The 26,998-nt window shown below is 55.3% G+C and overlaps 8 protein-coding genes across 8 annotated transcripts; 4 read left to right on the top strand and 4 right to left on the bottom strand.

The window, feature by feature from the left end:
• Positions 1-163: 163 nt before the first annotated feature.
• Positions 164-2,240, top strand: N656DRAFT_844129 (uncharacterized protein). The gene is made up of 2 exons (XM_064819120.1): positions 164-756; positions 820-2,240. The coding sequence occupies exons 1-2, from the start codon at positions 228-230 to the stop codon at positions 2,058-2,060; spliced, it is 1,770 nt and encodes a 589-aa protein (XP_064671429.1). The 5' UTR covers positions 164-227; the 3' UTR covers positions 2,061-2,240.
• A 259-nt stretch (positions 2,241-2,499) lies between these two features.
• On the top strand, positions 2,500-4,300 carry N656DRAFT_777883 (FAD/NAD(P)-binding domain-containing protein). The gene is made up of 2 exons (XM_064814898.1): positions 2,500-2,850; positions 3,052-4,300. Exons 1-2 carry the CDS (start codon positions 2,695-2,697, stop codon positions 4,219-4,221), a joined length of 1,326 nt encoding a protein of 441 aa, XP_064671428.1. The 5' UTR covers positions 2,500-2,694; the 3' UTR covers positions 4,222-4,300.
• A 49-nt stretch (positions 4,301-4,349) lies between these two features.
• Positions 4,350-5,715, bottom strand: N656DRAFT_706553 (MFS general substrate transporter; the record flags this gene model as incomplete). The annotated part of the gene is made up of 2 exons (XM_064811361.1): positions 4,350-4,862; positions 4,918-5,715. The coding sequence occupies 2 exons, from the start codon at positions 5,713-5,715 to the stop codon at positions 4,350-4,352; spliced, it is 1,311 nt and encodes a 436-aa protein (XP_064671427.1).
• A 3,259-nt stretch (positions 5,716-8,974) lies between these two features.
• N656DRAFT_706579 (uncharacterized protein) lies at positions 8,975-10,961 on the bottom strand (the record flags this gene model as incomplete). Its single annotated transcript, XM_064811364.1, has 2 exons — positions 8,975-10,144; positions 10,212-10,961. 2 exons carry the CDS (start codon positions 10,959-10,961, stop codon positions 8,975-8,977), a joined length of 1,920 nt encoding a protein of 639 aa, XP_064671426.1.
• A 996-nt stretch (positions 10,962-11,957) lies between these two features.
• N656DRAFT_602825 (uncharacterized protein) lies at positions 11,958-12,563 on the bottom strand. The gene has a single exon (XM_064810262.1). It carries the CDS (start codon positions 12,371-12,373, stop codon positions 12,008-12,010), a length of 366 nt encoding a protein of 121 aa, XP_064671425.1. The 5' UTR covers positions 12,374-12,563; the 3' UTR covers positions 11,958-12,007.
• A 3,689-nt stretch (positions 12,564-16,252) lies between these two features.
• N656DRAFT_788754 (uncharacterized protein) lies at positions 16,253-18,608 on the top strand (the record flags this gene model as incomplete). The annotated part of the gene is made up of 4 exons (XM_064816715.1): positions 16,253-16,264; positions 16,467-17,660; positions 17,720-18,259; positions 18,312-18,608. The coding sequence occupies 4 exons, from the start codon at positions 16,253-16,255 to the stop codon at positions 18,606-18,608; spliced, it is 2,043 nt and encodes a 680-aa protein (XP_064671424.1).
• Positions 18,609-20,409: 1,801 nt separating this feature from the next.
• N656DRAFT_706566 (mitochondrial carrier) lies at positions 20,410-22,664 on the top strand (the record flags this gene model as incomplete). The annotated part of the gene is made up of 3 exons (XM_064811363.1): positions 20,410-20,598; positions 20,684-21,865; positions 21,930-22,664. The coding sequence occupies 3 exons, from the start codon at positions 20,410-20,412 to the stop codon at positions 22,662-22,664; spliced, it is 2,106 nt and encodes a 701-aa protein (XP_064671423.1).
• A 773-nt stretch (positions 22,665-23,437) lies between these two features.
• On the bottom strand, positions 23,438-24,844 carry N656DRAFT_777876 (uncharacterized protein). The gene has a single exon (XM_064814897.1). It carries the CDS (start codon positions 24,477-24,479, stop codon positions 23,562-23,564), a length of 918 nt encoding a protein of 305 aa, XP_064671422.1. The 5' UTR covers positions 24,480-24,844; the 3' UTR covers positions 23,438-23,561.
• Positions 24,845-26,998: the final 2,154 nt, after the last annotated feature.

Genomic DNA, 26,998 nt, shown 5'->3' with positions numbered 1-26,998 from the left:
AAATTTCAGGGGGGCCTTGAATGAAAAAATTTCACAGGAGGGTTGAAATTTCGAAATTTTAAATTTCATTACCCTTCCCTAACACAAGCAACTTTTTGGCGGGGCAAAGATTCAGGAGGGACGCAATCTCGAATGCAAATTCCGGAACCAATGCAACCTCGCGCGCACCCACCCTCGGTGAGTCGTTGCACATTACACTAAAAGCACATTCCTGCACAAACAGCCCGATGCCTCCAAAGCCGACAGCTAGAGGTCGTGGCCGCGGCCGGGGAGGAACAGCCCGCGGCGCGGCGGCCGCTGCACCTTCCCGGAATGACGCGACCGCACAGCCAGAAGCCCCCAGCACCCCGACCGAGACAACGACGACAACAGCAGCAGCGGACGCCCCTCCAGCGACGACTGTGACACCCTCCGACCCAAGACCCGACACGACCGCTACCGCCGCGGCACCATCTCAACAGACAGTAGCCACATCCTCCCGGAGCACCCCGGCAGCAGAGGCGGCGGGTCGTGGCTCTTCTACCAGCAGCAGCAAGTTCAAGCCAAAGGCTGTTCGCCGTAGCGAAGCCGAGCGCGCCCGCCTGGCCGAGGAACAAGCGAGGATAGAGGCCGGAAGGGATGCTGAGGAAGCCAGGCGGTTGGCACATCTCAACCGGCTGCGCGGGCGGGGCCGTGGGCGCGGTCGTGGTGGGTTTTTAAGAGGGAATCTAAGGACTGCAGGGGCCGCTGCGGGGCCGTTGTCTGCTGGGTTTAGCAGTGAGTTCTTTGTGCTCTTTTCTCTTTCAAAGCGAAGGAGGTAGATTGCTAACATCACAACAGTCGGGGAAGGAAGGCCGTCGGGTGCAGGTGGCTACGCTTATGCCTCGGGGTCTGCGTTCGGGTCTGGGTCCGCATCCGGGCCCAGCTATGTCAAGGGAGAAGGGCAGGGCGGTGAGGTCAAGGGGGAATATGGTGCCATGGGCATCATTGACCGCAACAGGATCAATGCCGACATGCTCTACGGCTACGTAGAACCCGATGAGGAGGAGGAGCCGCGCGCCACAATCGTCTCTACGAAGAGGAAGAAGCCCATGCTCCCTATGGGTATCCGCCGCGTGGAGCACAAGGACGAGGAAGTGGTAATCGCGACAGCAGCCGAGATCAAGGCCCAGGAAGAAGCAGGTGTTCTTGAAGTCGACGACTCGGACGAAGATGGTCTGTTCGTTGGCCAATCGGCGGGTGAAGGCTCGGCAGAGCCCGCTAGGGACGAGGACGTCTGGGGCCATGCAGTACCGCAAACAAGCGCCAGTGCCCGAGTCAAGACGGAGGAGGCCGAAGGGCAAGAGATGGACCTGGACGATATACCCGCAAAAGTCAAGGCTCCTGAATCTCCCGAGCAGAAGAAGAAAGAGCTTGCCCAACAGGCCGGCGAACAGAAACCGAAGAAGAAGTCCGCGGCCCCCAAGGACCCAGAAGCCGAGATTGTCGCCGAGGAACTGCAGCGCATGCTCAACATGTTCACTCTCCAGGGCAGCGACGGGATGGGCTCCCCACTGGAGGGACACATGTTCCTCTTCCAGTTCCCGCGCATCCTTCCGCCACTGAAGGTAGTGCGGCGAGATAGCAATGAGGCCAGGAAGACCGTAAAACCGGAGGGTGGCGACGACGACGTGGTCATGCTGGACCAGCCTCCCAACGGAACTCGCGCAGCCGTCAACATCGACCTCACTCAGGATGATAGCAGAAGGACCAAGAAGGAAGACAAAACCACTTTGGAGGACAATGACGGGTTGGAGGTTGGGGGCTACATTGGGAATCTGATAGTGCGCAAGTCCGGGAAGGTCGAGCTGAGCTGGGGCGGGCTGCCGCTGGAGGCGGGGCTTGGCGTGCAGGCTAACTTCCTGTCGACGGCTGTCTTGATTGATGACGCGGCGGAAAAGGCTAGCGATGCGAGCCAATACGCCGGGGCTGCCTACGGAATGGGCAAGATCCAGGGATCTTTTGCCCTGGCGCCGATATGGAGCGAGGAGGAAGATTGGGTAGTGGAACCTGAGGACCTGAAGATTCCCGAGGATCAGTAATGTTTTCAGTGAGATATAGACGTGAAGGGCCTTTCTTAATGTGCCCCTTCAGACATTTAAATTGTGGCAGGTGTCGTCATAACTTCCCCCATGTATACTGTACGCATCTTGCATCATTGGGTATCGGTTAGAGGCCGGGGGTCAACGAAAAAGATGGGAAAATCAAGAGAGGGATGATGGTATGGATTAGATACCCGCAAGATTACCGGTCTGTCCTGTAGAGGATTCCCTAGACTCACGGTTAGGACCCTGGACTTCGACTACTGTGTGTGATGCGCAGCGGCTGAACTATTAGAACCCGAGCCTATTTGCCGTCCGGCATTTGCTATCCCAGGCTGGACCGCCTCGTCGGGTCGCTGCGCAAGCTTCCCCGCCTTCAGGTGCCGGATCCTGATCCTCCCCACTTCCCGGTGGCACAGCAGCTGGGCCAGCAGATCTATGGCTTTGCCCAACTGAATCTACATTTACATATATACGTGTATGTATTCACATATATGTATATATGTATCTTGTATGTGAGTCGTAATAGCTGCCGAATGCGTACCTAATCCGTTTCTGCAAGACGAACTTTGAGAGTATCTGTGAACCGTCGTCACAACCCCCTGGAACGGTGCGGGACATCGAGAGACACAACATGGCGGAGCACAGCAACAACACGGACGAGGGGATACACCTCGTAATTATCGGCGCTGGGCTGGCTGGACTGTCGGCGGCGCTGTCGACAAAGCTGGCAAATCCGGCGCATGAAGTGACCGTTTTGGAGACAGTCAAGGAGTTGCAGGAGGTTGGGGTACGTTGATACGACTCTTGTTCTCTGAGTCTGTCTTTCCTGTGTTTTGCAAGCCCTGTGTCACTACATGTAGTGTCTGTCACCCCTCCTTTGTTTGATGAATGTCATCACCCCTTCCCCTGAGCAACCCCGGTCCATTTCGCGGTCAACAACAACCTCACAACCAACCCCGGCTAACATGCCACCCCATCCTCATCCAAGGCCGGCCTGCAAATAACCCCCAACGGCACACGCCTGCTTTCGCACTGGGGCCTGTCATCCACCCTCGCGCCTCTCGCCGCCGTGCCCTCCTCCCTCTCAGTGCATCGCTACGACGGCACCAAACTACTCGCCCACGAGCCGGACCTGCAGGGCCAGGTCATGTCCCGGTACGGACATCCCTTCTGGGACCTACACCGCGTCGATCTGCAGCAGGCCATGGTGGCGCGGTGCACGTCGCTGGGCGTGCGCATCCGGTTGGGCTCGCGCGCCGTGCGCGTCGATTTCGACGCTGCCGTCGTGCACCTCCACGACGGTACCATCGTAGAGGGAGATGTGGTGCTGCTAGCCGACGGCCTGTGGAGTGCCATCCGCTCGGACTTCGTCGGCCGCCCTAGCCCGGCTATTCGGACAGGGGACTTGGCCTACCGCATCACCATCCACAAGGACGACATTGGCGGCGAGGATGAGGATGCAGAGGAGCTGCGGCGGTTCGTGGCCAACCCGACAGTCAACTTCTGGATCGGCCCCAAGGCGCACTGCGTTGGGTACTCGGTGCGCGGCGGCGACGCGTACAACATGGTTTTCCTGTGCCCGGACGATCTGCCGAGCGGGGTGACCAAGCTAGAGGGGGACATGGACGAGATGCGGGCGCGGTTCCGAAACTGGGACCCGCTGCTGGTCCGGTTCCTGCGCCAGGTCAAGGGCGCGGTGCACAAGTGGCGGCTGATGTGGCTGGACGCGCTGCCCGACTGGGCCAATGATCGGGGTACCTTCTTCATGGCCGGGGATTGCTGCCATCCGATGCTGCCCTACCTTGCCCAGGGCGCCAACTCAAGCCTGGAGGACGGGGCCGTGCTGGGGTCTTTGTTGGGCAAGGTGAAAAGGAGCGACAAGGAGAGGCAGTTGCCGTGTGTCTCGAAGCTGTATCAGGAACTGAGGCAGGAGAGGGGGTGGAGGATCCAGTTGGAGACGTTCAAGCAGCGGGATGACTCGCATTTGGAGGACGGCGTAAAGCAGGAGAAGAGGGATGCGTTGATGACGAGCATGTTAGGCAAGGAGCTCAAAGCGCCGTTTCCCAGTCGGTGGACATGTCCTGAGATCCAGCCTTTCTTATATGGCTATGATGCGTATGCTGAGGCGGAGAAGGCTTACCAGAAGAATCCCTTCTGAGTGAAGAGAGGAAATAAACTTGGCTTCTGTTCTTCTCCGTATTCCCCCGGGTGCAGCTGTCAGGATGGCAGAAGTCCGGCTTGCCAAATTGATCAATCACTGAGAATCGAAGGTGTCCAACGTTGGTCTCAGATTTTCACCTTCAATTTGAATCCCGTTACGGCGCAACGCGCTGCCGCGAGCGTCAGAGAGCCCAGCACAATCACCAACCCTGCCCATATTTGAGCCCACAGATAGCGACCGCCGGACTTGTCAATGATGGCGCCGGCTGTCGGCGGCCCTGCGAGTGTGGCAAATCCCGCGAGGGTGCAGACCATGCCAAACCGGGTACCCATCTTTCTCGGGTCCTTTGTCAAGCTGGCCAACGCCCCGCCGAATACGCCCTGCGCCGCTCCGTTTGCCAGACCGAAGAAGGCCGAGAACACATACATGCCGGTTGGAGTGGTCACGCCGGTCCAAGCAAAGATCATACAGCCAAGGACAAAAGTCTGGAACGCGTACAGATTGATCGGACCCACGTGCCGGTCTGCCAGGTAGCCCACTACTGGCCTGATTGGGACGCTCATGCCGTTGGTGATGAGGAGGAGCTGGACCGAGTCGGTCGTGGAGAAGCCAATGACATTGCGGGCGTATGCGTTGATCTTGTACACAATATGAGCATGGGGAAGTCGCGGAGAGGGAGGCTGCTGTACTCACATAGAAAAAGCCAAAATATAATGCCCAGAAAAAGAGGAAGGCACCCAGCGTGTATAGCAGGTAGGGGCCCTCTTTGAAAGCGTCCCATTCGACAAGTGGCCCGGACCTTCTAGGCCTCAGCTGCGGCTTCAACATCAGGAACGCGAGAACCGATATGACCAGCGCCACGAAGGCAGCGCAGCGGACAGCCCATGGAAAGCCGACTTTGGGTATCAGATATTGGATCGTCGCGGGGAATATCACACTCCCAAGACCCGTCCCGGTTGCCGAGATAGCCATGGCTGAAGACCTCTTCGACTTAAAGTACGAATTGATAACCGACAAGGGAGGCATGAAGATAGCGCCCAAGCCCAATCCCGTGCACAACCCCTGAGCCAGGAAAATCTGCCAATACTCCGAGGCCAGGCTCGTCATGAACGTCCCGAACACGATTAGAAATGAACCGGCCGCAATGGTCGCTTTCACATACCCAGCGTCGGCCAGTCTCCCTGAAAACGCGCACATGGCAAAGGCGAGAAAGACTTGCAAAGAGCCAATCCACGATATCTGAGCATCGGGTAGTTTGAGCGTATCCCGGTAGTGGAGCTGATATACACCAAACGTGGACGGGTATCCCCAAGCCATCATGTTGAGAAAACACCCAGCCAAGACCTGAGACCAAGCAACGAGACCCCCGTCAGGAGGTTGAAAGCCGTCTTGGGCATGGAGCGTAGCGGCTCCGGGGCCCAATTCATCATCAAGATGCGAAGGCTGTCTGCTGCCGGGCTGTGTTTTCTCGATGTCGTCTTCTGTAGCCATCTGACGCGAATTTGGCGATGCTGATCACTTGGAGATGAAATCCGCAGAGCACCATGGGAAAACTTGCTTGAAGTCTCTGGGAAGAAAGCCAGCCATTTTTCTGACCGTAGTCGAGCCGTAGCAACCTGATCGTTGGTGAATGCTACGCCGTCACAGTTTGCGAAAGAGCTCCACCTGAAAGCCTCTTCCGGTGTTATTTCCGCCGACACCGACATCGCGCGGTCTTCGATGTCATTCTCCACGCCCTTTGCAAGAGCTAGCAGCGATTGGGCTTCCGACGAATCACGGCCCGGGTTCAGTTCCCCGCAATTGCGTCTGCGCGCCATCTCCTTCGAGACAACCGGGAGAATGCAAGTGATCCGCCACAAGCCCACAGCCGTATCGGAGACGATGCCGTCGGAGGGCTTGCTGTCGGATACTGTTCAATGCAAACCGGATCCGACAGGCTCGTCCGGAAGCACCCGGGGAGTCAGCAGTGCCGCTGGCGACGAGAGACCGCTCGCATAATCCGCCCAGGCTGTTGGCATCGTTGACCCCACTCTAGGACCGACCGAAAATATGAGATCGCCGATGTATGCGTTGCATTGACTGCAACTGGGAACTAGGGAGGGAAGCAAAGGAGATATTAACCGAAACCCTGAATATTCTCGCTTATCAAGAGCTTGAAGTGAAATGTAAGTCAGGATTTTCCTAACTTGTCCACCGGCAGAATCGCCCGAGCAAGTTGATGTCGTGCTACCCTGCTGGGCTGCCATGATTGTGACGGCATTGAAGAATCCAGAACGAGACCGGCCGTCGCCACAATGAGAGAAGCATGCCTTTGTATGTCGCCAAGGCCTTCAACGGAAATGCAAAGTCAACGTCAAAGTCATGCGACGAATAGCAAGACAATCATAAAGAAATCGGCGGTGAGCCTGCCAAATTACGACAGCACAAAAGATCAATAATGGTGCTGTGAAAATAAAGAGCCATTGACCGCCAGTTTTGTCCGGGGGATCTTCAATGCAACGGTGTCTCAGACCCAAACCGTTTTCACACAAGCCAGCCAGCTGCTAGCAACTGCCACCCTGCAAATCCCAACCCCCACCCTCAGAGAGCCGAGCGGGATCCAACCATGGCGCCTGGAAGCAAACAGCCAATGAGGTGATTCCATTCTGCCCTATCTGATCGGAAAGGGAAGGCAGCCGGTCCGACCCCACATGACACCCTGCGGGCCGGCACCATCAGATCCTGCAGCAAATGGAAATCATTGGGAAAAAGCGGGTCACAGAAACCGTTCGATCTCAAACCCCCAAAACAGCTGTAACCATCTTTTGCAGATCACAGGCAGGTTCTTTCTGTTCTCATTCAAAAGAACTGGAAACTCGTCCGCCCCAACCACGCCGTTTCCCGGATGCTATGCTAAAATTGGACTAGCGGCAAAGTTTGTTCTACACGTGTACAGTTTAACCTTACCTGACTCTACATACACTATAACAGTCTCCGCAGTATTTTGATCCTGGTCTGCGCAAGACTACTGCAACTCCAACCTTGGAGGTCAATGTCGAGTGTCCTGTAGATACGTCTCTATACCTCCATATATTCCCAAGCTGGAGTTACGTTCATCCCCTGGGGCCTGGAAGGGCACCCCAAGCCGCGCTGGAGCATACTACATATATTATGGCTCCCCCGTAAGCTTTGCTTGGGATAGACGAGGACAAGACAGGAACCGCTAATCGCTCCCACTCAACCCAGCAGGAATACACATACAGAGATATCTCGAACTGGATCTGTTGAACATCGATTTCTGCCAGCCGCTAACAACCTTTGTAAGTAAGGCACTGTAGATTGCTAGTACTCCACTCCAAAGTTGGCCAACCTTCCCACCGCTTCTCCCTCCTATGTACTGTACGCTTAGCACTGCACCCGCGCGAACTCTGCAAAATCCTAGACCGAAGTCCTCCGGCGAGGGAGCATACAGCGGCAGATGGGACCCAAAAGAGGAATGGCTGGAGACAAGGTAGATATAAAAACAGAGGCAAAGCCAAGCGACCCAGAGCAAGTCAATCAACTCCAAAGAACATAGGCCCAGAGACCGAAAAGACCAAAAGACCAACGGAACGACACCACCCATCCATCCTCCCCAGAGACAACCAACACCGCAGAAGTCCGGGTTAGGAAAATTGCGTAAAACGGGAAAAGAAAATCCGGAATTCTCCGTTGGGACCTTGGGTTAGTACACCCCTGTTTTTCAACCACCCAAAGACTCAATTAAACCTGTCCTCGCTCTCAAGCTTCAATAGCCCCGCCGATTTTGCACCCCTCTCACTCTCCCTTCCCGGGCACCCCTTCCCACAACGCAGCCAAAAGCTACAATCCAGCCAGTCCAGTGTCCGCAGACAGAACCTGGCAAACCACAAAGATATACCCGTCCCTCATCCTCACCTTCACCCTCATCTCAATTCCCCTTCCTCCCCACTTCCTCTCGGACGGAACCAAACCACCTTCTGTTCCTTCCCGACAACCGGGCCTTTTCCCTATTCGATGACCCCTTTGCCCCCTGCAACAAGAGGTGAGGGACGCATCACCACCCAGCACCGGGCATGAAAATAACGGGTTTCCATCCGGTGCGAGCAAAGCCAAGCGCAAAATGAGTGGACATGGAAACAATAAAACTAAAGGAAGGCTGTGATAGGAAAAAGAAAACCAGATGCGCCCAAGTAAAGACCATGCAAAAATTGCCTTGCTAGTCTGCTCTGACCCGGAGATGCGGTAGAACAAGAAAAATCAGAGCCCCAAAACTCCCAAGACAAAGAACCGTAGATGTCCGAATGGGCGACGAACGACGTGCGACGTGCGACGTGCGACGGGCGACGTGCGACGGGCGGCGGAGTAGTCGATAAAGATTGAAAGAGTACATTTTCCTTTTTCATCGAACCTGACGACTCAGATAGACAGACACCCATACACGCACACACACAACAACCTATTGCCGTCAACCAATCCCTGATCATTTTTTTTCTCTCCTCGGCGTGTGCGTGGTTGAGCGTTGAACTGGCGAGGAGCGGTTTGAAAGGAGTGGATGCCGATGCAGGCGCCGGTGTATGAAGGCAGATTCGCCTCAACGTTATGGAGGACTTAAAAAGAGCCGAGCAGATGATGATATGAACTGCCGAAAGGCTTGATGACACCAGCGAAGGCATCACTGCTGGATGTTAAATCCCCAGAACTCGCGCTTTCCCTCAAGAGTGCCGTAAGGAGGCAACCCATCACCGCATGACTACCTCTTACGCTTCTTATTCTTATCCAGCATGCTGAAGGCGGAGGTTGGAGAGGTGGCAAACGGCGTAGCAGCAGCAGCGGGAGCGATTGGCGCAGCCGGCAGCAACGGGGTCGCCGGGGGCGGCATGTCCTCCTTCTTGATAGGCACGCCCATGTGTCGGCCATACCGACCCTTGCGACCGTTGCCCTCGTCTTCGCTTATGCATTGCTCTGCGGGAATTCCCGCATCGCGGCACCGACCGCAAGGCCGTTGCCGGTCGCAGCCCTTCTTACTCTTGCGGCAGCGCTGGCAGCGGGGCTTCGTCGAAAGATCCGGCTGCTCTTCCTCGCCGGGGACTGGAGGGAAAGCCGGATTCGAGGCGGTGGATTCCTTCCGAGACATAGGAAGTGATGCCGGGGAGGCGGGGCCTGCTCCACTAACTGCCTTTTTCGCTTTGGGCTTGGCCGGCTTGGAGGACTTCGCCTTGCTCGATGATTGTGGACGAGCTTTCACCAAGGTATTGGCTTTGAGTTTGGCAGGCTTGGTTGTGGGGGTAGCCATTGTGCCGTTCTCGCCGCCATCTGAGTAGTCAGCGTCGTCGCCACTAACCTCGGCGCTATCTCGAGGTCCAGCGAAGTGGCTCTCAGTGGTATGGAACAATCTCTTCTGGCCTCCCGAAGTGTCCAACTTTTGTTTCCGCGGCGCAGGCATTTCGTCTTCGTCGCAGCTGTCGGCCTCGCTGGTTGCGCCTGTCGAGGAGGCGGCGTCGGCCCTTCCGCTAAATGTGTCGTCCAATGTCGATGCCGAAGCCCGGCCGTGTGTCGATATCTCGCCCAGACGCATAAGCTGTATAGCAACGTCCTTGTCTTCCTCGGACATACAGCTCCCCACTGTCGGGTCCGGAGTGAGCATCATGTGCATGCCTGGGCCCATTGCTGGGCCGGAGGGAAACCCACAGCTCTCACGGTTTCGGCGATGCTCACCGCTAGGTGTCCCATACAACCCTGCATGTCCATATCCATTATGATAGCCCTGCGGGGATTGAAGCGGGGCGGGGTTGCTGAACGGATTCTGCCCCGATTGAATGAAGGGCAGAGAATTGCGGTGAGGGTCCATCCGTCGAGCCGGCGACACTGACGGATTGGAGGTGGCGGCAGGCATCTGCGGAGGAGCGAAGAGAGGTAGCTCCTGCGAGAGTAATAAAGATTAGTGATCGAAACATGGATGATCTTGCCAGTCCAGACTCCCTCCTTACCGAACTCTCAAACTTGGCGCGCTTGCGACGGCCACCTTCAACGATATTCTCTACGCTGATGTCCGTGTTGCCCAGCTGCTCCTTGGCTCTTCCCGATGAGGAACCGGGGGCGCCATCGCCGCTGCTGTAGCCGTTGAAGCTATCGCTATGACCGTCACCGTTAGTCTGCGAGCGGTTCTTGGATGACCGGGATCGCCCCTTCTTCCCGCCGGCAGCATTGGTGCCCGCCGAGGTGCTGCGGCGCCCGCGCCCGCTGTTGGGAGACGGACTGCGCAGGCGCGATGTCCTGGACGTAGGACGGGGGCCATGATGTTCAGATTGCTGAGGTGCTGGGGGCCCATACCCATTGGCGCTGTAGTAGCTCTGGGGACCACCTTGGGCGGCGTGGTAACCATGTGACCCAAAAGGTGGCAGCTCCTCGATTACACGCACATAGACTGTCATGTTGTTGCGGAAGTTCTCGTAACGCGCGATGAGCGTATTGCGCTGCTCGTCCTCAAAACTTACGCCTTTCGAGACGGTTGGACCCGAGTATAGGCCGTAAAAATTCTTCACTGTCGTGATGATTGAGTCTGTGGTGTCATGGGGGTAGATTGAAACACGCAAGGGCAAGCGCGCTCGGTACGGTGAGTCTTGGAAAACCAGCACAAACTGGACTGTCTTTGGCGCAGTGACGGTTCGAGGGGAAACGCTGCCGCTTTGCAAACCCCCCGGCCCCGGGCCTGCTCCGTTGGAAGATGTTGCGGCCATGTCGACGGCAGAGGTTTTAAGACTGCCGCAAGGTGCTCTTCCCTGTGAAGCCGATGTATATCGTGTCGGTAGGCAAGAATACCGGCGGCGTCAGTGCCGCGTGGTGCGGCTTGGGTTGGGAACTCAAATGCGTGCGGGCGACGTCGTCTCGCGGCAGAACAGTTACATTCCAAGCCAAGAGGGCTGGGAAATGATGTGTTTTTGGGCCGATAGACGGCGTCGACTGAGAGTGATTGTGCCGACAGACCGACTAGTCTGGGAGTCACCGCCTAGCGCAGCGAGGAGGGACCGGGTGCCGAGCGCAGCGATTGAGGGTCGCGATTTTTCTCAGGAATCTGCCAAAAGGAACTAGCGGTTAGGCTCTGTGTGCGACAGGGAGTGAAGTCATCGAAAACAGCGATAGTGAAAAAAAAAAAAAAAAAAACAAAAAAAAAGAGCTGTTGCTCAGGCGGTGGAGAGGAGGAGGAGGTAGACGGGTGGAGGTGCCCAGAGCTTTGGCAGCGGAAGTTGTGCGCAGAAGTTATGACTGGCCCAGCAGCGGAGCAAGTTGTGGTGCGAAGAGAGAGATACAGTCGGATATTGCTGCGTGGCCTCGATCGCATGAGGATACAAGTTCGAAACCACTTACCAGGTTGACGGGAAAGCGGTGGTGTCGGCTGGAAGAAGCTTGCGCTCTTGATGCTCGCGCACACAAGGAACCGGGCCACTGACCTCGACAGACCGACAGTGAGCAGCTAGGTCGCGGGACACAGATTCGATCGAGGAGTTGGCAGCGGGAAGAAGTGACGGGTGTAGACCGACGGATGCAAAATGACAATGACTTACCAGGAGGATTCGGTGCGGTTTGATGGCTCGAGTTGACCAATTCTGGAGTTGTGCGTAGAAAGAGAATAGAGGAGTCGCAAGAATCTGCATTAAAAAGGTCGATGCCGGCAATCGCACACCACCCAACCCGGACACACTCAACGTACTGCACAGCACAGGCTCACATTAACTTGACACTGTGCCGGGGCGCAAAACCCGCAACTCGATCCCAAGGGAATACCTTACCTACCAAGGCATTTGGACGGCATGAAAGGGAATTTATGACCAATACTCCTATTGACGGCCACATATAGACCATAATTTACTTTGCGCTTCGTGCGCTTAACTCTCATCGCAATTCTGTCTCCTTGCGCTGAACGTTGGAGGCGGTGGAACCCCGTTTTCGCACGGCCAACACAGCGCTTGCGTCGAAATCCACTACGACGGCGGCCAGCGCTGGCACCACCTGCTAGTCCGGCCTTGTCTGGCCTTCTTGTCTCTCGAATGGGAAGAAGCAGTCCTACACAATCGCGGCCCTTCTTGATACAAGAGCTGCAATTGGAAGCCATTGACAAGGCAGAAAGCGACGCTACCCAGCCCTCGCTCATTTCTCGTTTTGGTATGTATGTGCTGTACGGAGTACAGTACACGGCGCATTCCTGATCTTCAGGTTGCGCCGTCTGTACGGAGTACCTTATGTACTGTACCCTCGACCGGTCGGTCTGGAAAGGGAAGACAATTGTCGCAAACGGCAATAAGACGGAAGCCAATTCCGCTTCCCCATGGCACTTGAACTCACAATCATCCAGTTTCCTGGGAAGCACAGGTGCTGAATCGGCCACCGTCAAGGTGCGACTGGATGAGCATGGCTGTTCTGTCGGCGGTCAGGGCAAGGCACAGGTCTTTCCGCTACAGTATGCGTTGTGTCGCGGTAAACTTGGGAAAGAAATGGGAGGCATGTAACTTGGAAATCATGTCCATGCCTCTTTCACCTCCAAACCTTGGCGGGGAGCACCCTGCCACCCGAGAGGGGGCTCTCGAAAGTGTTTCGCGCATTTGAGAAGCCTTCAACGGAGCATTGCATCGAATCTTTAGGGTACTTGTACTGTACATACAGTACCTTGACGGCACACAATTGGATTCTAGGCATCATGGTGGATGGCCCAAAGTTGGTAGTTATCGAGCATGGGTTAAGTAATAAATCAAGCATTGGATGGCCTGACGGTGCGATGCGACTGCCTTGGGCACACGACGTCCCGGCGCAATAGACACAACGTTAGGGATGTTGAATTGATGATGCATACCACTTCCGGGCCTCTGAGGCCGGCGGGAGTCACTGGACGAGAATGCGCCAGACAAGTCGATAAACACCCCCGGCGGTAGAATGTCGCGGCCAGGTCGGCTCTCGGCCAACCAATGGTAGGATGAGATCAGCGATTAGCGTGAGGCAGGGGTCTGGCAACCAAAGACCCTTTGAGACGCAAGACTGCCCAAGGTCAACAAACGAAGCCAGAACAGGTCCAACAGCTGGAGCGAGGGAGCCATATAAGTGTTATTGCCGAGAAGAGCGCTTGCTGCGTGAATGCTAGTTAGATCGGGTATCATAGGTGGTCGCTGTGGGCGCAACGAATAAGACAAGTTAGCTAGGTTCGCCGACAACTCTGAGCGACTCAAAATGGTTACAGGGGGAGAGCCCGGCAACTACCCTACAGTCGGAAATTCAAAATGCGCAAGTACGAACAGGCTTGAAAAATATAAGGCACTATGGGCAAGGTATATGCGCATATCTGCCGGTCCTTGATTGCCCGCCCTGATCTGGGCAATCCTGCCGTGAAGACAGCAGGATGGTGGCGGGGCTCGTAATCGAGGCGATTTTGCGTAGCTGCTCGCTTTGAAGGATGGGGAGTTTCGGAGACGGCGGCTCGATGCGCTGGCAGAGTTTCAACTCTCAAATCCAAGGCCCTGTCGAATTAGCTCGTTCAAACTCCCAAGCATCTTTTGTGAATGCTGAGCCCAAGGCTGCCCCGGCTATGCTCGTTTCGCGCAGTTTTGTATTCAGAAACCTCGGGTTAAATTGTTTCCCTCCAGTCTGTGGATGGCCATGACACATCTCACGAGGGAGTACATCTGCATAGGTTGAGGTCACTCCAAAAGCACCCGCTCGTTGCTACACCTCGCCCGACACTCTTTCTTGGTCTAGGCTCTGGTCTTTGCATGCGGGCAGCCAAGACGACCGCTCCTGTTCAAGGTTTGGGGGGATCGCTTATCCATTGGCGGGATAGCCAGCCATCATCGAGGGCGCCCTGAGTGAACCACACTCCTGGCCGTTTCGAGCTGCCGATCTGCGACCTGTTACGAAGTACGATAGCTTTCATTGCGTCCTTCTGAAAGCATCCGGGTCAGTATGGTTGGTACGTTATCTCGATGTATGCCTCTCAGCTCAATGCGGATGCCCCAGTTCACTACTGAAGGGCGACCTAACACAGGCGGTACCTCCGTAGGTAGGCCGTCCCTTATTAGGAACCGGAAGACCCTAGAACAGATGGCGCCCCACTAATCCAGGCGATCTGTGCCCAGGTCTGTCGCCTCACAGCTGGCTGGACGATGAGAGACGTGCAGCAAGTGCGTCCACAACTGCAAGAACTAACGTTAGTGTTGTTGCATAATTCGCTTTCTGATTTGCCACGTCTAGCCGGCCCTTGCGGGGTTGAAAAAGAGGTGAGACCAGAAGGAAGGAAATGTTGTGCTCCTTCAACCCCTCTGCATTGTGGCGAGAGACGGAGGCATTAAAGTTTCCGGCCCGCAAACTCGGCAAGGGCAAAACGGCCATGCAATTCACCACCTTCAGCTGGCAAGAGCTGCCATTGAACGAACTTGATGACCCCACGCGAGTAGCATCTAGGGCAGTCGGCTCCGTGAGTCGAAACGACGAAATTCCGTGTATTGCTAGGGAGCAATTTGAGAGGCCTGTCGAAAGCCATTGACGGACAAGACAATGAATTATCGCCCAGGTCGCTCCAAAGGCTGCAGCGAGATCACATTCCATCGAAGAAGTCTGGACGGCTGATTCATTCTGTGTGCCCCCCGCTCGGCAAACAGCCCCGCGCGATAAGTCTGGAGTGTCGCGCGTCAATTGATCAAAACATCAAAACATCAAAACATTGTGCTTCATCATCTGCCGCGCGAGCTCTCCTACTGGTCGGAGTGGCTGGGTCGTTGAGAGCGGTCATTCCCCACCCTGGGTCGCTGGCTGGGCGTCGTTTCCGGCGGGATCCCTTGAGCAAAGCAAAATGATGACGGTAGAATTAGCGCACCGTGGGGGTTGGGAGGCTGAACAAAGTGAGTATGAACGAACGAATAGCTCTATTCCCACGTCAAGTGCTTGATGAGAAGCGTAATTTTGATGTGGTGCGCAACGTGGTAAATGACTCACGTGAGGACGTGGAAGTTTGGCGATCCCAACGCTCTGTTTCGATAGTCTTGGCGGCTTGAAACAGATGCCTCGATATACCGCGACAAGGAGCTGCAAGCCTCGTATTTTTGTCCAAAAGGAGTGAAACGAGCGTATTTATGCGTCTGCAGCAATACAAACGGTGTCAAGAGCATTGAAGGACTCGCGGTGCAGACATTTATCGATGTTGTCTGCTCAATTGGTCTGCTGAGTTGACGCGACGTTTGCCCAGACCCCACATTAATCCGCTAGGGCTATCCGTAACTCTGAAGTTACGTCATGTAGCTAAGGTGGGTCTGGAAGAATCAGGTCGCCGCGACGACCAACAGAAGGAGCCGCAGGGTTGGCACAGACCACATCGACTAACATTGCCCGCGGTGTGTTTACCAAGCCTGTCAGGACATAAACAGAAAGCGCCATGGAACACTGTATCCATGAGAAGCCTCACCCTCACGAAGCGATCCTACACCTTCCCTATCTTTCCTCCGAACCTCAGAGGCCTCGTCGAAAGAAGGCATTACTATTGCACTTTTAGTTCGTCATTCTTCATTTTTGTACGTGTCCGACAGCTAAGGCAAAGTGTGCGGCGCGTTGCTTCCACCGTGTTAGCCAGTGCAAGCTCTCTGTAGCTTCAGCCACATCCACGGACCACTGCCGATCCCGTCACCTCAACACAGTGGCCAGTGACCACGTCCCTTCCGGCTCAGGACGTTGCGCAACGCTTCGGACGGAGGCAGTCTTGACTTGGTATTGCTGTGTCTCAACAAACCGCATGCTGGTTTTCAGGAGTCCATGAGATTACGGGCTTGGTCTGTCTTATCATCAGCAACAGCAACACCACCACCAACAACAACAACACGCCGGGTTCAAGCCCGGCTTCGGCCTACGTCGAAGAGCTTGACTATCCGGCTTTCATAGCGCGCAACTTGATTAGTATCTACGCTATACACTTCTTCTATCAAGGCCGAGGGACGGTATATTCACATCAGAGGTCTATCGAGGTCGATTCCATACTTCCCACGCTCCATTTGCCGAGATGGATGCGAAGGTACTGTCCCCGGTTTCCATCCCAACTCCTACGCCATCCCATCACATCCTCCTGCTCTCTCCTCCACGACATCCCCTCCGTGACTGCCAGTTCCTCCTCCTGGCCCAACCCCACCAAACCTGACACGAAAACCTTCGCGTCGTTTCCCGTACTTGCGTGCCTCGCGACCGTACACTGACCAGGACTCAACGGACAGCCCCAGCGCCCTGCTCGCGCCTTGCCAGCCGTGCCCAACAAAGAGAATATCCTTCCTGCGAAGCAACCCATCCATCAGCGCCACAAGTCTGCAAGCAATCTCAGGAGCATGGCAACCTCTGGCACGCTCAACGCTCCTCCCAAGCGAACAGCCTTTGGTGATGTGAGCAACACTGCCCGAACTCTCGTTGCCGAACCGGCTGGCAAGATTGCCGTCAAGACTCGTGTCAAGCAGGCGACAGCAATTGTCAAGACCCACGACATCAGGCTGGAAGACAAGGAAAATGAACCGGTTGCTCGTACAGAGAAGTGGTCGCGAGCCACGACCGCGTCCAGGACCGCTAGCGATATCTCCAAGCACCCCGTTGGCGTTTCCCATTCCTCCGCAGGTTCTAATCAGACAGGAAATCCAATTCTCCGTGCAAATATTCTCGGCCAGAAACGCACCGCCATTTCGCTAGCCAACCCGCCACTAAGGAGTGGAGTATCTAAGAAGGGAACAGCCGTCTACCAGGATAGGAAGGAGCAGAAAGCGGGCGATCTTCCTGAGACTGCGTTGCCTACCGATGATCTTGCTGCGCTGATGGCCAAGCCGGCTAAGAACCCTCGCCATTACAGAAGCCAGCCTGTGCTCCGAAATGAACAGCAGACTCTTCTGCACACACAAAGCAAGTTTGCGGTCAGAATGGACGATACAATTGACTCTGAGGACGAGGATGATATGGACGACGGGGCGACGGAAGCGACTTACGAGGACGCTGTCGAGCGGCTGTCGCAGGAGGCCGAGTATGCCGCCTATCAGCTGGTGAGCAACGAGCAACCGGGGCCTGTTGGTATTGAGCGGGCACTTGGGCTCCCCTCAAAGTCCGATTCTCCGGACCTCAACAAGACACTGCCAGCCCACCCCGTCACCTCTGAGCCAGAGGAGTATTGGGACGACGAGGAAGAGGAGCAGGAGCTCTACGAGGAACAAGGCTACGTGACAGCGCACTCGTTCCGCTCACTCGGCGATAACACCACCGGTGGCCTAACAACGCTGCTTGCGCCCAATGTTACGGCCAACGTTCGAAGGGAGCTGGAGATGGCAGAGGAGTGGGTTTTGGCAAACCTGACAGAGGAGGAGTGGGAAGAAGATAAATGGGACGTGAGCATGGTTGCCGAGTATGGCGAGGAGATCTTCGCGTACATGAGAGATCTGGAGGTTGGTACCCAGTCACCTTGTCAGGCCCCCCCGTGCTCCATTGTTGACATTTTTTGCAGGCCAGTATGCTCCCCAACCCACACTACATGGACGTGCAGACCGAGATTCAGTGGTCAATGCGCGCTGTCCTCATGGACTGGTTGGTGCAAGTTCACCACCGGTTCTGCCTTCTTCCAGAAACCCTCTTCCTGACAGTCAACTACATCGATCGCTTTCTCTCGGTCAAGGTCGTCTCCCTGGGAAAGCTGCAACTTGTTGGAGCCACCGCCCTTTTCTTGGCCGCCAAATACGAGGAGATCAATTGCCCTTCGGTCCAGGAGATCGTCTACATGGTAGACTCGGGGTACACGGCCGAAGAGATCATCAAGGCGGAGCGCTTCATGCTTAGCATGCTGCAGTTTGAGCTCGGGTGGCCCGGTCCAATGAGCTTTCTCCGGCGAATCAGCAAGGCAGATGACTACGATCTTGACACACGGACGATGGCCAAATATTTCCTCGAGATCACCATCATGGATGAGCGATTCGTTGGCTGCCCTCCGAGCTACCTTGCTGCCGGAGCGCACTGTATCTCCCGTTTCTTTCTGGACAAGGGAGGTTGGGTACGTGGACTAGCCGCACTGAAAATCGAGCGCACTTACTGATAACTTGCAGACGCCTGCCCACGTCCACTACTCCGGCTACACGCTGAGCCAGCTTAAACCGCTTCTCCAGACAATTTTTGAGTGCTGCCAGGACCCTCGGAAGCACCATGGCGCAGTATTTGACAAGTACTCGTCACCTAAGTACCAAAAGTCGTCTACAATAGTCGCGGAAAAGATCGCAAGTGGGATGACGCTCTCTCTACTGTACGGCGCAGGTCCTCGATCAAGCAATTCATCCCTTTTCGATGATAAGCTGCGTGGATCCTACACGACGCCGCCTTGCAACCTCATCCCTATTAAGGGGTAGACAAGGCCATGTTGCTCTGCGGATGATAGCCAACTTGACCGGCTATATTTTTCTTTGTATCTATTCCATAACCGACCTAGAGAAGCGCTTCTCCGCTGGAACAGCTGCCCGATGGTCAGGGCGGCACAATCCGGGCAGTGAGCTCTGGGATCCTTTTACGGCGTTGCCGGGACTCGGCCTTTCGACTGATTTCCTATTACGACTTGGTGAGCATCCACCACCACTGAAGAATCGCGGCCTCTTCTCGATGGTGTACTCGACCATGCTACCGCAGACATTGAGCCGATGCTCTTACCCCTTGTCACTGTTGCTAACACCTGTCTTTCCGCATCAGATATCTGGGCCAGTCTGGACTCGGTCAGCCCAGGCATGAACCACGCGCTAGCTGGATCATGCCTATCTTGGTTCCTAGATCTTCCAGAATCTGGTGCTTACCTTAATGTTTTCGATCCTCCACAACACCGCAACGACCTGCAACAACGCCACAAAGTGATGAATTAATGAGATTAACGACGGCATCTCATCCCCTTTACTATGCGATTCCTCGCGTTGTCTTTATATATAATTTTGCCCGCCGAGAACGAAACAGTGTCTGAAGGGAGTGCTACGAAAGAGTCTTCGGGCGGCGTTGAGATGGGATATTCCTGCACTCGGATGAACACGGGACAGCCATGGTTGAAGCACCGATAGAGGGATTCAGCAGCATGGCAGGACGGCGTCTTGCGGGATGGGTTTGGGCGCACTTCCGTCTACCGGGTTAAAGAGTGGGCTTCATGTACGAGTATAATTTGCTTCAGGCCAGGCTTACGAACGGGATCTTTTTCTTTTCCTGCTCAAGATGGCGAAATATCACTACTAGCATGTCGGGGCGGCTCGTTTGACACTCTGGCAGAGGCGATAGCAACAGAGACGGTAGACCAAAAAGAATTTCCAGTATTCTGATGACATTGCAGGTAATCCAAGTAGTATATGTATGTATGGATTGCGTTTCCCAGGAATCGCCAGCAGCAAGCAGCAAACTGACTTGAGTCGGCCAGAGTCTTAGTCTAGTATAGTCTGCCGTGATCGCCAACCCCAAGGTGATCAAGCCAGTTAGCGACGCTAAACCTTTCCCACGGGGCAATTACGTGAGACCGCCTTTGCCACCACCTCAGGAACCCAACCAACGGAGGCACACTCGGTCAGGGGATGTCTGCGGTAGTTGCCGCGCCAATCATGTTGTCCCTCGGTTAATTCTGCGGTTGCCGGTTGCCAAGCCCAGCCTGTGCCCAGCCTGTCAACCCCCACTGCGCCGCCGGGAGTGCGGGATCGGATTGGATTGATTGAATCATTCAAGGGCTAAAAAAAAATTTGAAGCTTCGGAATAGCGCTCCACAGCCTTCCCAGGGTAGCCGGTCGTTGAATCTTTTCCCCAGATCCACTCATTCATGAAACCATCTGTCTCGTTATTCATCATCTGATCAAGCCAATTCTTGTCATAAATTTGCATTGGTCAGGAGGATCGGTTGGCGGTCTGCAAGAAAAGGCGGGAGAAGGTTTCTTTCTTTGCGACTAGTAGTCAACCTGTGCGACAGGTCGTGATTTTTTTCTCTTTTAGCTATTTCCCTCACTCGTTGACTCTAGCCGCAGAGTGACTCAACCCTGCGCATTTCGTTCGCGAATCGCACCCACTCACTGCGGCTTTCACTGGGGTTGCGATAGCACTTCAATCCATTCCGTGGCTTCGTCAGCGCCGAGATCCATTTCTTTCGCGACATTGGTTAATTGAGTTCGCTCGGGACCCGCGGCGTCGCCATTGACCATGTCAAAAGTCACGGCCGTGAAGGAGGCTGTCAAGGAGACGCTTGTCGGCTCCACGGAGCCTCCGCAGCTGTCAGCGCAGACCAAGGCGCGCTTCAACCGGCATGCCCTCAAGGACCCCGAGACTGGCGAGCTCTACCTCGGCGCTGAGCAATTTATCGATGCCATTGCCCCGCCGCACGAAGATTATGTGAGTCGCAAGCATTGTCGTTCGATTGTTTTCCTATTCCACCTCGCTTGGAAGCATAATCGCTGACGCGCGCATACTGCTGCAGCACAAAATCAAGCGGGAGCAGTACTCGATCCTGTTCAGCGTCGCCGATCGGACAAACAAGGGCAAAGTGACGCTTGCCGACTGGGCGTATTTTGAGAACCTCCTCAGCAAGCCCGACGCCGAGTACGAGATTGCCTTCCGTCTCTTCGACGTCGACCGCCTGGGCGCTGTAAAGTATGACGACTTCCGCCGCCTTTACGAGCTCAACAAGGGGCCCGACAGCCTCCCGTTCGACTGGGACTGCGAGTGGGCCAAGCTGTACATCGGCAGCAAGAAGAAGAGACACAGCATGGATTACCAGCAGTTCTCACAGATGCTGCGCGGCCTGCAGGGGGAACGCGTGCGGCAGGCTTTCCAGTACTTCGACAAGGACGGCGATGGCTTTATCGAGCCCGAAGAGTTTGAACGCATCATCAAGGAAACGTCCAAGCACAAGCTCTCGGATCACCTGCTCGAGAACCTCCACACGCTGTGCAACATCGCGCAGGGCAGCAAGGTATCGTATGCCAACGTCCGGGCGTTCCAGAACATGATGAAGGAGATCGATCTGGTTGAGCTCATTGTCCGTCGCGCCTGCGCCAAAAGCCCTGACGGCAAGATCACAAGGGCCGAGTTCCTCAACCAGGCAGCCAAGATCACTCGCTTCTCGCTGTTCACACCAATGGAGGCCGACATTCTGTTCCACTTTGCCAGTCTCGATGAGCTCTCGGGCAGGCTCGGCCTCAGGGACTTTGCAAAGGTGCTCGACCCGTCTTGGAGGAAGCGTGATGATGAGGCAGACAGCCGCGCTTCCGCCGCAGTCAAGTCTAAAGGGGCCCAGTTCCTGGCCCAAGCAATGGAGTCGGCGTACAACTTTGCCCTGGGTAGCATGGCGGGTGCTTTTGGCGCCTTCATGGTGTACCCGATCGATCTCGTCAAGACTAGGATGCAGAACCAGCGCGGCGCGAGCCCCGGCCAGAGGTTATACAACAACTCGATTGACTGCTTCAGGAAGGTGATTCGGAACGAGGGCTTCAGGGGCCTGTACTCGGGCGTCCTGCCACAGCTGGTGGGTGTCGCGCCCGAAAAGGCCATCAAGCTTACCGTGAACGATCTCGTCCGAGGGTGGTTTTCGGATAAGCAGGGCAAGATCTGGTGGGGCCACGAGGTTATTGCCGGCGGTGCTGCTGGTGGTTGCCAGGTTGTACGTCTGCCACCCTTTTTTTCCGGACGAAACCCTGGAATGATACTGATTGCCTTCTGTGCAGGTCTTCACCAACCCGCTTGAGATCGTCAAGATCCGTCTCCAAGTACAAGGCGAGGTGGCCAAGAGCGTCGAGGGCGCACCCAAGCGCTCCGCAATGTGGATTGTCCGCAACCTCGGCCTGGTCGGTCTGTACAAGGGTGCATCGGCGTGCCTGCTGCGCGACGTGCCCTTCTCGGCCATCTACTTCCCGACGTACAACCACCTGAAGAGGGACGTCTTTGGCGAATCCTCGACAAAGAAGCTCGGCATCTTGCAGCTCCTGACGGCGGGCGCCATCGCCGGCATGCCGGCCGCATACCTCACGACGCCGTGCGACGTCATCAAGACCCGCCTGCAGGTCGAGGCGCGTAAGGGCGACACGACGTACACGGGCCTGCGGCACGCCGCCAAGACCATTTGGAAGGAGGAGGGTTTCCGCGCCTTCTTCAAGGGCGGGCCCGCGCGCATCTTCCGGTCGTCGCCGCAGTTTGGTTTCACGCTCGCCGCGTACGAGCTCCTGCAGAACGTCCTCCCGTTCCCGGGTAAGCCGTCCGAGGCCAAGGTGGCGGCGGGCGTGGCCGAGGCCATGGCGACGCTCAAGGAAAAGGCCGTCGACAGCCCGTTCTACCGGTCCCGCAACGCGCTCAAGATCCTGCTCGACCTGGACGACAACTTTGGGAGGGTGCCCCTTGGTCCCGGGCAGCCGGGTTGGAAATCTCTGCCCGATTGGATGAAGGGCAATGGGAGGACAGCATAGGATGGTGAAAAGGATTCTGGCTTGAGTCGCAACTGAAAGTCCATTCCAGCCGGGCGAAGCGGCTTTTTGGCCGTGAAGCGGGGTTGAGATGGGGGTTACCGACGGACGGACTGACTGCCGAGTTTTTTCGCAACCCGCTTCGACCCGCCCCTCGCACGGCATGAATCAAACTTTCTGCAGCGGCACTTGTCGCGCCAATGCAAGATGTCACGTTCAACCATATCGGGAGGCCTGCATAAACCCTGATTGCATCCGCAGCGGCATCGAATGATTGTAATGAGGTGAGGGGGATCGAATTCGGGAGCCGGGTCAAGCCGTTTCCCCGGTTCAAAAGACCATTTGCATTGCATGCGCATCGCATCAGGGCGGGAGAGGCGTTTATTGGGTAGGGGCAATAAAGGGGCGATGATTTCTGTTTTGATTTCACTTTCCCTTTGTGCATACTTTTTGCTTTTTCGGGCCGTTTCACCCGCCATCAGCGCTGGGAAGACGTTAATGAGGACTTGGCGCCTCGACTGTAGATGAGAGAGATTCGATGTATCTAGTTTCGTTGTTGTTTCTTCCTTCTGGCTTCTGGAGAGGACATCTGGAGTATAAGCGATGGCGGTAGATAGCCGTAGACTGATACAGGGATACACCCGCAGACAGATACAAGCCAGCAGCTAGAGGATAGACAGTAGATAAATTCATGCTTTGCACTTGATCTGCAGTCCGACTTGACGAGATACTGCTGCTCCTTGGAGAAGTAAGACAAGGGATCAGTTCCTGGCTCGGTACACTAGAAGTCCCTGTTCCATGTGTATTCGCAGTCACTTCCGCTCGTTTCACCATCCATCCATCCATCCATCCATCCCTCCACCCTCCTATCCCATTCACCATCCCCTCCAAAATCCTCTCTCATCTCACCCACCCTCCCCAACCTTCCAACCGCCTCCTCTCGATCTCATCACGCGGCATGTACTTCTCCCCGACCCTTTCCCCCTCCGCCGCGCCCATCACCCCAACCAGCCACGCGATGTACCCCCCAAACCCTTCCAGCACCGCCCCGCCGCCCAGAGCTGTGGGCTCGATAATGACCTGGCGCACGCCGCGGACAGGTTCCAAGGGCCGGAGTGCATCGACGCTGCTGGCGCCGCCTAGCAGTGCGCCGAGGGTGCGCCGGAGGAAGATGGTCACTGACGTCGCGTTTGTGAGCAGCTGAGCCGGAGTCTGTGCCGTGGGTGTTGTTGCTGTTGCAGTTGCAGGAGCAGGAGCAGAGGATGCAGCGCTGGTGGTGGTGGTGGTGATGGTGGATCGCGGCACGTGCAGCGGCGGTTGAGGTTGAGGTTGGGGTTGGGTTGGTCCTCGTCGGGACGACGACGACGATGAATCGATCGGGAGGAACGGCTCGTGGTCGTCTAGTGCGAGATGCAAGCGCCAGTGCCGGATCTGGGCCGCTAGGTGTGGGCTGGTTACCGGCGGGTAGCAGTACCAGTACGAGTAGCAGTCCCGTGGGCCGAGGAGGGGGAGTTCGAGACAGGGTTGAGGTTGGTGGGCGTGGGCATCGAGGGTCAGGGTGAAGGTGTTGAGCGCGTAAAGGACGGGCGTGGCTTCGCTGTTGACTCGACGGTTGGTCTGCAGGATTTGGGGATGGAGGAGTTCTGGCCGCGGTGATGGTGGTGGTGGTGGTGGGTTGGAGGCGTGAGGATACGTGGGAATTCCGTGGTAACAGTAGTACTCGGGAGGTATAGCATGGATGGTGAGGAGGTGTTTGTAGATTTCGAGACGGAGTTCGAGGGGTATAGTGAGGAAGGTTGGATGTGGTTCGGACGTCATGGATTTTCTAGCCGTGAGCTTTGATGGAGTGCTATGTGAGATCCTGAGATTGTGTATCTTGAGGAATGAGTACTTGTCAAAGGTCTCTGAGACTAGGGACGACAGGCTTGCTAATTGGGTACAGGGAAGCTCGAGAGGAGGAGAGATATGAATTCAGGCATTTTTGGCACTGCGTAGGAATGACATCCTTGGCTTACTGGAATCAGGCAGGAGACCGACATTGTCCCGCATGGGTAACCATGATGCCTTCCACGAGTTTTGGATGGGAATCTCGACATCACGTTAAGTCACTGGCCCTCATCCACCAGGCTCTCTTCGGGCTTCAAGTACCAGCATGTTGGCGTGTAGGCAATGTTACACATGTCGATGGGCCCGGCTTCAGTTCGCGAGCCTCTATTTCGCGGAGGATGCTCCGTACTACCGTAGTCAAGTACATCCCTGCATGGCAAGCCAGCTGGGGACGGAAGCTTTATACCTATAGCTACGAATCAAATGATTGATTGAGAAGAAACGACTTTAAGCATTCTCATCCTACATCCAGCCCCGTAAGCTAGGTGCGGATGGATGGCTCTGCAGACCTCACTGAGCACATAGTGACATCGCGTACTCTGTCCAAGGGTTCAATTTGTCTAGACGTCACTAAGCCACCCAACGTCATACCAAACAAGGACAATGAATACCGAACCTCATGGCAACACTACGAATCTTCTTGGTCTACACGTCTCCATTACTTAGATCTGCCCCCAATGAGTAGGGGCAATTAGTATCAGCAACAAGTTTCAGTCGACTTTGTAGTGTTGATGGAAAGCATTCATGACCATTGGTGGATCGCTCCCGCTCCTCTCCATTTTGGCGGTTTGGAGTCGAGTCACTTCGATGCATAATGGAATGGAAGTGTTGAATCACGTAAAGCTCATGAAGTATGAAGCGAGTGGCATCATACGAAGGAGACATGCATGAGGTGGACTTGCTCTTCCCGGTACTCCAAAGAGTCATTCACCTCATGCTCCATTGCTCCTACCTCTCTGTCTTTCCTTCCCCCTTCAGTCCATTCCATCGTATCGCAGCTACTGAGCTCCGTTAGCGCTCACTATCGTTGCTGCCGCCTTTCAAGCCTGAATCAAACTCCGGGGTACCGAGCGCCTGCCGGGCTTCAAGCGCACATTCCCGACCGTTGTTTCCGTATAGCAATGAGTACAGGCTGCGCAGCGTCAAAAGATGTATGCACAGGAAGGCACCGACATGAAATCCTCCGCCAGATTGGTGATGCCTCGATTAACGGTAATAGTACTTAGGGTAAACCAGTCATCCAGCTGGAGCCGTTTACTTTTGTACCACTTCCCCAATTCCTCTTGTTGTCTTCACTTCCCACCACCCACCCGCCGCCTTCCCATGAAGGAATGCCTTCGCACCTTCTCCTGGACATCGGCGGGCAGGTTCGGAGTACTCGGCTCAAATACACTGCACCATACCTGATGTTTGGCATACCGGTTGACAAACTTCATACCTTAACTAATGGTATGCTGCAGCTCGCGTAGCAGGTAGTAGGAGACGGGACTCGATCGTCCATCGACAGCTCGCACCGTAGATTGGAGGCAACTGTCTGCCTGAGATCGAGGAAATGCCAAAACTGTCTTCTCTACACCAATTCTGCGGTAGACAGAGCACCGGCTAACTACCCGTAATCCAACGCTTGTCCCTCTTTTCTCCGTCCCATGTTTCACTTCTGCTGTAACATTGTAGGCATTGTAGTTGAGGTGATTGATGTCCTGCGAGGCATCCGACGTACGTGAAGATTCAAAAAACGACTCATGCAGCGCCCAACAACCAGGGCAGCAGCATCCTCCATGTTGAGCCTAGATTGTATGAGCCCGAACACAGGGTGACGAGCACCTCATTTTCTTACAGCATATGACTCGCTTACACCGTAGATCGAAGGTCGAAAGGTTTACCTGGTCAATCATTAGATTACCTGGCGCCAATGGAAACCAAGTTCCGGTCGCATCGGTTTGCCGATGGGTTTAGGCTCGGCTGTCAACAAATATGTTAATGTTTGGATGTCCGGTAATTGATGGCGAGTCGAGATTGTTTATTGGAAGCTATCGCCTGAGGATCGATTGTGAACAGTCAAGAATTGACCGGAGCTTGATTAGAGGAAGGTTTCGAAGTGTTGATGCCCTCATTAGAAGTTCTTACGCTCTTCTGCTGAGACCTCAAAAGGGCACACCAGGTAGGTACCTACCTACTTTACCTTAAGTCGAGTCGGAAGTCGACACGAGTACCGTACGGCACCTTGGACAGAATGGCATCATGGCAAAGGGCACTCCAGTCGACGGGAGTACATAGTACATACACCCAACCAAAGTACCGAATATTAAGCACACGGAAATCAAGCACGCAGCATTCAAGGACGCGGAGACCAAAGGACGCGGAGATCAAGCCCTTCCAAAATCAAGCACTCAAAAATCAGGCACTCAAAAATCAAGCACTCAAAAATCAAGCACTCAAAAATCAAGCAC

Source organism: Canariomyces notabilis (genome assembly GCF_033297395.1).
Source record: "Canariomyces notabilis strain CBS 508.74 unplaced genomic scaffold N656scaffold_7, whole genome shotgun sequence".
Classification (NCBI taxonomy): Eukaryota; Fungi; Ascomycota; class Sordariomycetes; order Sordariales; family Chaetomiaceae; genus Canariomyces; species Canariomyces notabilis.
Note: the sequence above shows the minus strand (reverse complement) of the source record. Positions and strands in the feature narration are given on the sequence as shown.